The 14,386-nt window shown below is 36.5% G+C and overlaps 1 protein-coding gene across 1 annotated transcript in view; it reads left to right on the top strand.

Annotated features, from left to right (window-relative positions):
- The window catches only part of WDFY3 (WD repeat and FYVE domain containing 3), a 259,636-nt gene that overhangs the window by 191,176 nt on the left and 54,074 nt on the right, over positions 1-14,386 (top strand). Inside the window, exons 38-43 of the mRNA XM_010845983.1 lie at positions 486-595; positions 2,182-2,364; positions 3,423-3,580; positions 4,781-4,858; positions 6,330-6,557; positions 13,196-13,249. Coding sequence (XP_010844285.1) covers positions 486-595; positions 2,182-2,364; positions 3,423-3,580; positions 4,781-4,858; positions 6,330-6,557; positions 13,196-13,249 — 811 coding nt within the window. The remainder of the gene's footprint in view (positions 1-485; positions 596-2,181; positions 2,365-3,422; positions 3,581-4,780; positions 4,859-6,329; positions 6,558-13,195; positions 13,250-14,386) is intronic.

The raw sequence follows: 14,386 nt of genomic DNA, 5'->3' as shown, positions 1-14,386 counted from the left end.
CCAAGAAAACAAGGAAAAGTGGTATCAGAAGAAAGCATTCACCTGCGTGATTTCCCAGAGGGAAAAAGAATACGGTGCATAGGAAACTGCGCGTATTCCACTGCTGCTGGAGCACAGAGTGGTGACATAGAGATGGGAGAGGGAGCACAGACATACGAGGAAAGTGTTCATAAGTGAACTTTTGGCAATTTTTAGGTAAAAATTGTAATAGTCATCAAAAAACATCTGAAATAATATGTTCATCTTAATGCTGTAATTTAATTTAATTACATTTAGTCCAGTGGATTTGTGATATCACTCCTTAAAAATGACATTTCTGTGATAAATTAGAAGTTCTGTTTTGTGAGTCTGCCCAATGTCTGTCTGCCATTAATGGAACTTTGTGACAGAGCCAGCATTCACTGGTGTCTGCAGAGTAATAGTCATTACAGTTTGCAGCTACAATAATTTCCTTCATAGAATTTAAACTGCCTGGAATTTTCTAGCAATGTGGATGGATTTGGACTGGAAGCAGAAGCCCGCATGACTACATGGCATATTATGATCCCCTCGGACATTGAACCAGATGGTGGTTACAGCCAAGATATTAGTGAAGGTAACTGTCTCAACTTGCCCCCCACACCTTTCTCTCCACTCATTTCTGACAAGCTTATTAACCAGAAATGTATTAATACATCTTTTGTTACCCAAACATTATTGACCAGAGATGTTTCGGTATTCACTTACATAACAAATCACTGGCCACAGGCGTTAGTTTCTGCAAAAATCCCCCGGTCGATAATGTGTTAAGATATAGCCAAAAAAACTAACTTTCAGAAACTGCCAACATTGACAGTCTGTCTCCCCGTAGGGCATACCTGAGCATATACCAATACACCCACCAACGTACACTGACATGCTGGCTGTAAGTCTCCTTATGCTGGGATGGGTAAACCACTAACCACTGACAATGCTTGCCCTCCACGTTTCATAGTAACACTGGAAAATTTGGTGATACATTTGTACAAGTAGTAACACAAACACTAAATTGGTGCTTATCATTAAGAGAGCCAGCTCTTGGTAGTATTAGGCCAATCACCGTAGAGGCAGATATTGCTTGAGACAAGTTGTCAGTACTACCATTTTTATTCTTTCTCTCTGTTTTAATCTAGTTCTCCCACTGATTTTGTTAAGTTCCATGCATTGAAGTCTTCGGGTGGACTGATTTCTAATTTCCAACAATGTTCAGTTGAAAAGATTAGATAATTACAGAAGTGTTCATTTCTCCAGCAATATAGTGTGGTCGTTCTACATATGATTTTATCCTTTGTCCAGTTCTTATTCTTTCATTCACTTAAGCATTAATTTGTTCTGTTATTTCACTAAAATTTCTTGAATGCCAGTGATTGTTTCCTCCCAAGGAACTAAGTCTAGAAAACTGGTCCCCAAAGTGAAGGGCTCAGACTAGAAACATTGGCATCATTTGGGAACTTGTTGGAAAAGCAGATTCTCTGGTCTGACTCAGATCTGCTGAGTACTCAGTACTCAGATACTCTGGAAGGTGGAGACCAGCAATCTATTTTAACAAACTCCCAAGTGATCCTGCTGCTTGCCAGATATTGACTGGTCTAGAGCAGTAGTCCAAAGTAAGATGGAATTTTAATAGTAAAAATTCTAAAAATGTTTATTATTTCTTTGCTTTTGCAAACTATTCAAGAACAGTTAACTTATTAGTGAGTGTACTTAAATATTGAATTGTCCAAAAAGTTTGTTCAGGTTTTCCCATAGGATAGTATGGAAAAACCCAAGGGAAATTTTTAGCCAACCCAATATTTAGATCTAAAATTTACTTTTAAGTAAGGAGTATATTCTTTTCTTTCAATATAAGCTAGATAATAAAATGTATATGTGATTTCCAGTTTTATAAATTAAAATGCACTCTTTTTGCTAGAATAGAAAGTTACTTTAAGTTTTCCAAGTAGCCAGCCATGTTTTTGGTTATCTGAATAATCATTTTCTTTCTTTCTTTTTTTTTTTTTTTTTTTTTTTTTTTTTAACTGAGCTGGCTATAATGTGAAGCTTTTTTTTTTTTGGATGATTAAGTACTGTACATCTAAGTTGAAATTCTTAGATGTAAAACAATTAAAAAAATACTAACTACCTTTGTATTATTTTGATCACTTGCTGTTTTTCATTTCCTAGGGCGTCAGCTTCTTATAAAAGCTGTCAACAGAGTTTGGACGGAATTAATTCATAGTAAGAAACAAGTCTTGGAGGAGCTTTTCAAAGTCACTCTACCTGTGAATGAAAGAGGCCACGTGGACATAGCTATAGCAAGGCCGCTCATCGAAGAAGCTAGTTTGAAGTGCTGGCAGAATCATCTAGGTAAGAACGTTTACAGATACCATGTGGCCAAGAGACTTACAAATGACTATCCTATATGGGTGCCCTTTAGATATGAAATTAAAACTTTCCCCAAAGGATATTATGATGGCAGTAGAAATGAAAATCAATACAGTATAGACCATTCTAGAATGATTATATTGTATCAGGCTTCCCTTGAGGCTCAGCTGGTAAAAAATCCACCTGCAATGCGGAAGACCTGGGTTTGATCCCTAGGTTGGGAAGATCCCCTGGAGAAGGGAAAGGCTACCCACTCCAGTATTCTGGCCTGGAGAATTCCATGGGGTTGCAAAGAGTTGGACACTACTGAGCACTTTCACTTTCAGAATGAAATTAAGCTTTTCTTCTTAGATTTTTTTTTTTAATCTGAGATGTGTTATACATCAAGGTATCTATGAGCATTGTAAATAATATATTGCTCACAACTTCAGTATGGTCATCATCTTGGCTACGACTCCATATCCCTTATCTATAATTCTAAAGTGCCAAAACCTTAAAAATCCAAAATGTTATTATTAATTTGATGTCAGAACTCACTTGGTGGCAAAACCTAACCTATCTTTGTTTCTCCTACTAGGCATGAATATTCATACATTTTGTTGCAGAAATATTAGTTATTATTTTATTCATTATGGTTTATTACTCTAGATCCTCAGATGGTATTGTATAACATATAGTATACATACCGTATCACCTTTTTAAAATCCAGAACTTTTTAAATTCCAAAGTATACACAACACCATAGACTCTAGGTAGGGCATTGTGAATTGTTATTAACGTAGAAATTGATGACAGTTAAAATAAATTTGCATAGCATTGCAGAGCTATGAGTTTTCACCCAAATGTGAGTCCAGCCAGTACAATAATTATTAAGCAGGTATCCTTACACAAGGTAAGTAAATGTCGTATCTAAGACAGCATTTACAGATGCTTTTGATAACTACAGAAATGTGCTTTGTAACTATGATGAGAAAGTATTAAAAGTAAGGCAAGTAAATACATGGAGAAATTGTAAAATACTCTTAATTTTAATTCTGTAGCCCATGAAAAGAAGTGCATAAGTCGAGGAGAAGCTTTAATGCCCACCACACAATCCAAATTGTCCCGTGTCAGCAGTGGCTTTGGTCTTTCCAAGTTAACGGGATCAAGAAGGAATCGAAAGGAAAGCGGGCTTCATAAACACAGCCTTTCCACCCAGGTACATGGTTTAGTTTTATTAATGATATTAGAACTTTGTATTTCAAGGTTTAGTTACAGTGTTTTATATAATACACTTAACACATACAAGCATATGATTTGAATTGACACTCTACATTTTTGTTTTCAGACAGAGAGATAACTCTGGTTATGGGGTCTTCTCCCGTTTTATTATGGTACAGTTGCACTATGAATGTTGTATATTTTGAATGAATATAAGATGAGATTTCAGATATTGATATATGATCAGACTATAGTTTTTTCCAAATTTTTTCAAGCATTCAATAGTTCTATTATTAATAGTTATATAAATTTTAAATCAACAAAATGACTTTTTAAATAATTTTATTATACACACCAATTTTTTATTTTTTTTTAACCCCTCCACCTCCAGCATTAATTTCTTCCTCATCATACTCTTTGCCATCTCAGAATCTCAGTGGCAGCAGTGAAAAGCATCTGGGAGAAACCATGTGTATGAGTCATTCCATGTGTCAGGCCGGGCTCCCTAGCAAGCGCATTCTGAGAGAGGGTTTAGTGTGCAAGCTGCTTATTAGGGGTGCCCTTGATATTTGTGGAGAAGGCGATGGCACCCCACTCCAGTACTCTTGCCTGGAAAATCCCATGGACGGAGGAGCCTGGTGGGCTGCAGTCCATGGGGTCGCTAAGAGTCGGACACAACTGAGCGACTTCACTTTCACTTTCACTTTGATATTTGTAGTAGGGATAAAAACGAGGCAGGACTGCTTATGGGGAAATGTCAGGGTACAGTGCAGGTCTGGCGACCAGGTAGACCCAAGTGGAGCCTTGGTACCAAAGTGACCTGGCGGAGTTAACTTGTACTGAGCTGAAATGGCTCAGCCCGCTTGCCCCCAAATCAGGCAGTGATTGTGGGGTACACTGCAGCTCTCTGCAGCTGAGATGATCCCTGAAGTACGGACAGCACACCCAGAAGCTGTGGCAGTGAGCCCTTCCTTGAAGGGGCAGTAGGGGTTGGGGTGTTGGGATCTGAGTCCATCACATAAGCCTCCATCAGATTCATCAGATAATTCATCCTTCACAGTTTTTTGTGGGATATTTGAGATGTTGTTGTGATGCCTTTAATAGAATTTTAACTAACTGCCTTATTTCAAGGCTAGTTAACATTTTCTTTTTCAGAAAATCCATGAAATATTAAGACTCTTTTCCCACCCATTATTAGGAGATTTCTCAGTGGATGTTTACACACATCGCTGTTGTTCGTGACTTGGTAGACACACAATATAAGGAATACCAGGAGGTAAGAGTCATAACCATAATAATGGTTTGTTTTGCATTTCTCAAGTGGGAAAAGACTGTTCCCCTTGTTATCTTCCTCCTGCTTTTAAGAGTAAGTTGCTGAACTGCATTCATCATCAAAGGTGATGTTTTTAGTTATTCCTGGCAACAGCTACTTTGGCCATTGGTTTTAAGACAGAGTGGAACTTCCTTTGGGCAAACTGCATTAAAACGTGACAGACTGGAGATCAGCACAGCTGAACTCTAATAACATTCATGACCATCATATTTCATGTGTTTGTTCCTAATAAAAATTAAAATGTCAGAAGATCCCTTTTTCAGACTTAATACAGAGATCATAAACATGTGCATCAAAGTCTCTGAGAAGTCTCTTAAAATTCTAAAAAATTAAAACAAAGTTTTTTTTTATTATTACAAGTTCTTAGTAATTTTGTCAATAAAAACTTCAGTGAAATCTTGATTAATTCATAATTACTCGACAACGTATCCTAAATATTTCCATGGCAGCTAAATTGTATGCATTAAGGATTTCTGAATGATAAGCTGCTAATATTTTATGGGCATGATACTAGATACTTAGTTATTACAGGTGATTTCCTCCCGTCAGGCACACATAAGTACTATTACAGTATCATATAACATCAAGATGACTTCTTCAGTAACCATTAGGGTTAGTTATATAAAGAGATCTTTATTCCTAGACTTTAAAAGTATATGCTTATATTTCATGAATCATTAGATAAAGTTAGTCATAAGCATCTACTATTGAAATGTTACACATTTTGGCATTTGACAATAGCAAGAAGTTATTCCACAAGTCGTAAGTTTCCCTTGCAGTAAGTTGATTTGAATTTCTCCCAGTGGCCAAGTAAAAATGATTATCCTTTTCTTTTTATATAAATGTTAAGTTCCCTATCAGAACTGCACGTGTATATTCTTTACCTAAAAGTATTGGAAATGTTACAGAGATCAGCAGGTATCTAGTGTGTTGGCAATATTTCTTGACCTGGCTTTGTAGATTTTCTTTTATTCTTGTTCTGGTAACTGCTTTACAGTCTAGGGTAGGGAAGGGGATTCAACCTTAAATTCATGTCTTTTTTATCTCTCATTGGACAAGCCATTACACTGTGTTTTCATAAATAATATTGCCATCTTCCCTGTGTCTTGAGTTACAAGTTTCTTTTACACTCTGGTCAAGTGTACCGCACAAGCTACTCTGTACATACCTTCCACGGAACTTGGCGCTAAAATAATCCCCTTGGGCCATCACTAAAACTCCACCTTCTCACAAAATAGCGTATTTTAGCCATAAATAAGTATAATTTTACTTTTATGATATTGACTGAAATGGCGTGGATTGGGTTCTGTTACCAAATTCTAACTTGGTTTTAAGCTGTTTATAGACTTTTAATTGTTGCTCCTGCTTTTGCTTGAAAACCAACCTGGACTCCCCTCCACCCCTACTCCCTTAGCGTCAGCAAAATGCCCTGAAGTACGTGACGGAAGAGTGGTGCCAGATCGAGTACGAGCTGCTGCGGGAGCGGGGACTCTGGGGCCCCCCCATTGGTTCCCATCTTGACAAGTGGATGTTGGAGATGACAGAGGGTCCCTGCAGAATGAGGAAAAAAATGGTGCGAAATGATATGTTTTATAACCATTACCCTTACGTGCCAGAAACGGAGCAGGAAACCAACGTGGCGGTGAGTGCTCAAAAGTCAGCGTTTGTCATGGCGGTCTCAAGTTTCCCTTCTTTTTTTGCAAGCATTTTCTCTTATTAGATCAGTTATGTAAAATACCTGATCTAGAAAATTCAATGAACTGTATTACATTGGCACTGTCAGGATGGTGGCGATGGAATGAAAAGATAAGCAGGGAGATCGCACAGTGAAGCAGTTTAGGTTGGAGACCCTGGAGCCGGCTGCCCGGTCAGTAGCTGATAACCTAGTATCAGCCACTTGAACCTCTTTAGGTTCTGCTTTCTTCACGCCTAAAATGGAGAAAAATAGCAGCTCCATCTTAGAAGCCATTAGGAGGATTAAGTGATTAAAATTAGTCAAGTACTCAGAAAAGTGTCTAGCACAGAATAAGCACTATCTGACTGTTAAGTAAATAAAATAACACAGCCACTAAGCAGTACTCTGAAGAAATGCAGAGCACAGTCAAAGAATAATAGTAGCCCGAGTGTCTAGATCATCCCAGTTATGTTGAGAAGCTTCATCACAGGTTCCGCCAGTAAAAAACAGACAGCATTTGCCCTTAAATTTCTTTTTATTCAGACAAGTTGCCCTTCCTAAAGCCTTCATTCAGATTTTTGCACTGACCAGAAAAATGTTGTCTATAAATTGATCATGATTTAAGAATCATGCTTTTTTTTTTTTTTTTAACATTTGGGAAAATGCAGTCTTCCCCAGTAAAGTCACTGCAAATTGAGGAAGAGAAACCCCTTCACAGTTGAAGTGCTTTCACATTCTTGACTGAGACATGATTCTCTCAACAATGGAAGAAACCAAGATTAATAAAGCAGACTTGGCGCGTGTGTCTTCTAGTGAGAAGATGGTGTAACATGAGACGACTTGGATTGCTCCAGTGCCTCTTTTTTTCTCAGCCAAAACCCTGGCTTCATCTATCTTGTGCTAATTGACTCCACTTTGTCCTGTTGCTATTTAGAATATCGTAGATCTTAGACCTGCTAATATATAGTTGTTTACGATTTTTTAAAGATTGCTCCCTAAAGTTTTGTTTTTCTCAAAGCTATTTCATTCTGTCAAAAACGCCATACTTTGTAAATTTTAACTTAAAGCACTATAATTTCTCATACTAGTGCACTCTGTAGAAAAAAAAACCCACCCATATTTTTGCAGCCTTCTAATAGCACATACTTTTGTCAGAGCAGACTAGCAGTACAGTCTCTGATTATTCATCCATTTTTCCCAAGTAAATAATTGATTAAGAATTTAAGCCTGTAGCACTTTGATAAAATATTTTTATGAAGTCAACACTCATTCAAATTGAATACATTTAAGAATATGAATTGGGCTTCCCTGGTGGCTCAGAGGTTAAAGCGTCTGCCTCCGATGCGGGAGACCCGGGTTCGATCCCTGGGTTGGAAAGATCCCCTGGAGAAGGAAATGGTAACCCACTCCAGTATTCTTGCCTGGAGAATCCCATGGACTGAGAAGCCTGGTAGGCTATAGTCCACAGGGTCGCAAAGAGTCAGACACAACTGAGCGACTTCACCTTCACCTTCAAAAATATGAAAATAGAAGATGAATGTGCTCTCTTAAATATGAGACCATTCACTATATAACTGAGATATATACTTTTTGAGTTACATAACCATAGGTTTTCTTTTTTTTTTAACCGTGTGTATTCCGTTGCTTCTTATAACAGTGTCATTTGTTTTAAAAAGTATTTTCAAAAATTTTTATCAAGAGTATAGTTAATTTACAGTGTTGTTAGTTTCAGCTGTACAACAAAGTGATTTAGTTATACATATAAATATATCTCTTTTTTAGATTCTTTTCCCATACGGGCCATTACAGAGTATTGAGTAGAGTCCCTGTGCTATACAAGGAACTCTATATCTGCTATACAGCAGGTCCTTATCAGTTATCTATTTTATATGTAGTAGTGTATATATGTCAATCCTAATCTTCAATTTATCCCTTGTCCCCTCCTTACCTCCCAAAACCTTAAGTTACAAAAGTGTGTTTGAAGTTCTATATCAGGTAAAAACATAATAATCTATTCAGAGTTCACACTTACAACCTTAATATCCATTAGCATTTTACCTGATCAAAAGAGTTCATCAGCCTGTGAAATCTATAAACAGTCTCAGAAATAAGTGTGCACCATAGGGAGCTTTCCCTGCGCCCCCCCCGCCCCAATTGGCTTACATATTGCAAAATACAAGGCAGTTGAGAAATGTTAGAGATACATTTACAAAAAAGGAAAAAGCAGGTGGGAAGGGGAGGTGATTATAGATGGTGGAATTCATGCTGCTTTAGTTCATGTAAAGTCAGGGTTAATATGCTATGATGAAATTTTCCAAATGAATAATGATTTTGGGGTGCTAGTTCAAAATCTGTAAACTTGAAACACCATTAAATGTCCACTTTTTTATGGAATATGCCATCTGGCAATATTAACATCAAGGAAAATTCCAAAAAGTAGAAGCAAATGCTTCTATTTCACTAACTTCTATTGTAAAATAAAAAAGAGCAGGGACTTCTAGTGGTCCAGTGGCTAAGACTCTCCACTCCCAATGCAGGGGGCCAGGGTTCGATCCCTGGTCAGGGAACTAAATTCCCACATGCCACAACTAAGAGAATGCATGCCACGACTGAAAGAGATCCCACGTGCTGCAATGAATACTTGGCACAGGTAAATAAATAAACAAATGATAAATATTAAAGAGAGAGTGCACAGATACTTACAAGGCACAATGCGGTTGATGCTCTGCAGAGCATTTACTTACAATTTCAGGGCCCTCTGAAGTGTAGTTATGTTATTATCCCAATTTCACAGATGAGAAATAGAAGCCTAGAAAATTAAGGAATCTCTTCTAGGTAGCAGGACAAGATATAATACTAAGTAGCAGAGCAAGATATAATAACTATAGGTTGATAATTCCTCAGGAGTTGAATCAGTCTTTAAAAAAGATTCCAATCTCTGGTGGTTTTGAGACATTATCAAACAGACAGTGAATTTCTTTCAGAGAGAAACCATATACTAGATTTTTTTTTCTTTTTTTATTTTCAAAGAATTTTTTTGATGTGGACCATTTTTTTAAAGTTTTTGTTGAAATTGCTACAGCATTGCCTACATGTTGTGTTTAGGCTTTTTTTTTTTTTTTTTTTTGGCCACAAGTCATACAGGATCTTAGCTCCCAAGCTGGTGATGGGACCTGCACCGCCTGCACTGGAAGGCTACACCCAGCCACTGGACCACAGGAAAGTCCTGTGTATTAGGGTTTCTCTCTAATGCTGAAGCGTATATAGAGCTTAATAAATGTTCAATGAATGGACTTGTCAGAGCTCTTTCTTCCTGAATTAGAATTTATCCATTGCTTCCCATTCAATATTCTTAGAGAATTTTCCTAATTATTCTTGCACTACAAAGGGCTAGAGTCAAATTTTATGGGGTGTAACGTTTCTGTAACTTGGGGAGGCTCTATAATAAAAAGAGTATTGCATTATGAATAAAAAATTGCTAGAGCCTCTCTTGCAGGGCTTTGCAAGGAGCCCATAGGAAGTGAGGACTGTTGAGGTATAAGCTTCGTCAGTTTCATAGAAAATCCTCCTCTACTCTGAACCATTTTGAATGTTGCCTCCCAGAATCAGAGACCAGTCACGTCTTTCCTTTACGCTTGTGGAAATGCGCCATTCTCCTTGTACCCATCTTTATAAAATATAGGCAGTACTTTTCACAACCTAAGAGGTATTTCAGGTATGCTGCTGCTGCTAAGTCGCTTCAGTCGTGTCCGACTCTGTGCGACCCCATAGACGGCAGCCCACCAGGCTCCCCCGTCCCTGGGATTCTCCAGGCCAGAACACTGGAGTGGGTTGCCATTTCCTTCTCCAATGCATGAAAGTGAAAAGTGAAAGTGAAGTCGCTCAGTCATGTCTGACTCTTAGCGACTCCATGAACTGCAGCCTACCAGGCTCCTCCGCCCATGGGATTTTCCAGGCAAGAGTACTGGAGTGGGGTGCCATTGCCTTCTCCGATTTCAGGTATAACAGGTACTAAAAATTGCTTTTGAAGCCTCTTGAGAGGTATAATAGGTTCTGCCTGGAGTAAGGACAAGTGATTTGATCTTCACCTTATTTATTAAGAAGAATCATTGTTTTAAGTAACATTTAAGTCTTTAGTCCTGTTGCTTAAGGTTAACATACAATGATGATTTCAAAGTTATTTCTTGTTTTAAAATCTTTGATGTGTTATATATAATCAAGTGATTATTTCTTTGGTCATTATTTCTTAAACCTGGATAATGCTACATACTGTGTTAAAATGTAGCTTATCTTTTATTGTAAGTTTTGAACTTTATTTTTAAGTTAGATGTTTGTTTGTAGAATGAAGAGAATATTTTAGTGTTTCATTTGCCACAGAATTGAAAGCTTTGAAGTTTTATCAACTAAAATTATTTTAATGAGAACAAAAATTAATTTTGTCCTGAGAAAAGTTATGTACATGTGGAAAATTTTCTAATTGCACTTAAAAGTCCCTTTGCACAGGGACTTTTCTTGGACGGTCGATTTCAAATCTAAAATAGCTATACTGAGTTGTACTATAATTCTGTATTTTAAGTGGTAATATTATTTATAAATACTAAGATGTGAGCCTGGGAAATGATGCAAATACAAAACCTGGTGGTTTTTAAGCAGCTAGCTGCTCTGAATCCTGAGGAAGGAGAATAAAATTCCAAACTTTGTCACTTTAAAATTATATTTAAGTACTAAAACCAGGTTTTAATTCTTCAAGCCCCTTATTTTCACAGAATAATAGTCTCAAACAAATTGACTGTTCTTTGCAAATATTATTGGGATAAAACCCTCACTGTTTCCCTTTAATGTTGAGCTGCTCAGGGCAGAAGGGTAAACAACTCACCTAAGTTCCTTTTCTTGTAATTAAGTGAGTCTCCTGTGGCTTCCTCTGCATATATTTTTATATGCTATGTATGAACTAAGTGGCTCAGGAAATTCCATTGCCAATAACAGAAAACTTAGAAGTAAAGGAACTATAAAATTATTTACTAGAAATTCTGACATTGAAAATTTTAAATTTCTGTATAAACATAGTTATAATAATAATATATAATTTTTTAAATTAAATAGAACTATGATATACTAAAATTATTAGTATACATATAGCTTTGATGTTGAACACTGTACCTTTTAGTAAAATAAGAACCTCAGTTAGTGGCTCAGTGAGCAAATGTGTATTAAACCAGCCCTCCGTCATATGCTCCAGGGAACACACTATCGTGTACATGTCAGACCCTGCCCACATTCTAGTTGGGGATATATAGTAGACATCAGAATTAGGTTTGACAATAGTAGTTGGTCCATTTTGCTATATTGGTTTATCACACATCTGTCCAGTGGTCTGTCTTGTTTTATTTTTTAATTAATTTCAAAATGAGTTAGAGAAATCAGTACCTTTCACCCCTAAATACTTCCACATGTTAGCAATGGAATTCAGTATTTGTTCAGAATTCTTTTTTTATTGACATGAATTTTACATATAAATCCTAAGTGCACCATTCTGTGAGTCTCAACAAATGTGTAGTAATACTTATGTAACCCAAACCTTTACCACGATTGGGAACATGGATGTGTGTTTTAAAGATTATCTGTCAACGTAAGGTATGCTTTTAAAAGTTCGCTTTTAAGGAGAGATGTTTATTAAACCATATTAAATACTTGAAAGTATGCCCAGTAGTTCCGCATTTGTTTTGCCAGGGGAAGCAAACATTTATGAAAGCATTTTGTCTGCTCATATTTACTGTAAGGCCAGGTCCTGGAAGTCATCTCCAAATACAAACTGTAAAAAGAAGAACTGGAAGGTTGCTTGGATGTGTTATTGTCTGTAGCTATCCGTTTGTATGTGTACATGCACAGGCCACGCGCTGCAGCTCAACAGATCCTGCCTTCTTGTTACTCAGTTTCATTCTGAGAATAAAATATAAAGCAGCTACCTTATTGTTTAAAAAGTAATGTTTAGAGAAACTTTCCGTTTGGAGGCTGATAATCCAAGCTTGCTTCCACTTTCAGCCTCTCTGGGATCTCAGCTTTGAAGGCAGCAAAGGAAGAAGGTCCTCTGGCTTTTAGGGGAAGATGTTTTTTCACTAACAAGCACTTAGTGATTTCTGTGGTTTGGGATGTTGTAGATAATAGTTCAAACCAGTTGCTTCTGTTGCAAAACAGATCGAGAGATAAGCACAGTAAAAGTTAGGTTCAAGATATTAATAATAGTTAGAACTAGGTTCCATTATCCAATTTTCTCTGTTTTTCCTTTGAAGCCGTATAAAGAGTTGTCTCTAAATTGTCCAAGACACTGGCAGCCTGTGCTCAAGTTTTGTCTGTGTGACTTTGAAGTCTGTCTTGTTCAGTAACCTTGAGAATTTTAGCAGTTATGTTTTACTTTAAAACTACTTTTGATAATTGAGAAAATAATCACAAGATGCTCAGTGATTATTTCAAGCAGCTTAGGATATCATATTAATTTTGTGTGAGTGCATCTTCCATATTTCATACAATCCTCAAGAGTATTTTATTTTTGTGTTGCTCTTTGTTATTTTTTTCTGATGTGTCTATACTTAATACCCTATTTTCAGTCTGAGATCCCAAGTAAACAGCCTGAGACACCTGATGATATCATTCCTCAAAAGGTAAACCACAAAATACCATAAAAGAATGCAAAATGCTTACAGTTTTTTTATTTTAATTTCTTTGTTTTGGTTTTGTTTTATTTTGTTAGTGCATGGTAGACTAGACTAACCTAAAGGGATAACTTTCAATTTGCTATTTCTGTAAGTTCTGTGGAGTTGAAAAAAGTGAATTTCATTCCTACTAAGAGATGTTCTCATCTCTCTTGCTTTGTTCCGATTAGCTTTCTAGGATCCCTATGCAGCTCACTAACAGGCTGAATACCCATCGTTCTCACCGTGAAAAGTGTACCGCTTCACACATAAACTAACAAGTCCCAAGGCATGTTAGTAATGGGCAGCCGGACACCACCAAGTTTGTTTTCAACTTCTCATTTAATTCTTCTAGATACTAAACAATATATATTTTGAGACTGCAAGTGTATTCTCTCTTAAAATTACTTTTTCAATCAGAAGGAACTAAATGGAAACTAAGTGTATGATCACTTTTAAATACTATTTTATTTTAATTTAAATTTATATAATTGTTTTCTTTTTGCGGGAAGATTCAATACATAAGCAGTAAAAAAAAAATGCAGAACTTTACAACACAGAAATTTACCTCAAAATATTTGGGGGAGAATCCTTTTAGTTCCGAATCAGATATGAAGTCAGTATCCAAGATGTTGTCCCACATTTGTTAATTCATTGTCTTGCCCATCACTAACTATGCTTTCATCTTTTTAAAAATGAACAATTTTGAGTTGAAGATAATTGTTAAATCTTGTGTAGAGAATTGTTATAATACAAAATTAACTACCCTGCTTTCATTTCAAAAAATACTACAATATTCTTATTAATTCATCAGATTCATCCTTCCATAATTGTAATATTATTTTACAGCATTTCAGTACTTGCGTGTTACATAGTCCAGTTTTCATTTGCTGCATATCGTTCATCAGTTAGCTTGCAGCTCTCTTCGTTCTAAGTCTACAACCTGAAGTTAAGGGTAGCGGTGGCTTGAGTTAGGTATCTTTTCACCTCAAAATTGGTTCAGTATTTTAGTCTAAATATTTCATCCAGTTGGACACTTTTTTTCCATTTTACTTCAAAATCATTTTTAAAAGAGTTTTACTTAATATAAGTATTTTTGTAGACAGT

The sequence above is a fragment of the Bison bison genome, unplaced genomic scaffold (genome assembly GCF_000754665.1).
Source record: "Bison bison bison isolate TAMUID 2011002044 unplaced genomic scaffold, Bison_UMD1.0 scf7180017864228, whole genome shotgun sequence".
NCBI classification, from domain to species: Eukaryota; Metazoa; Chordata; class Mammalia; order Artiodactyla; family Bovidae; genus Bison; species Bison bison.
Note: the sequence above shows the minus strand (reverse complement) of the source record. Positions and strands in the feature narration are given on the sequence as shown.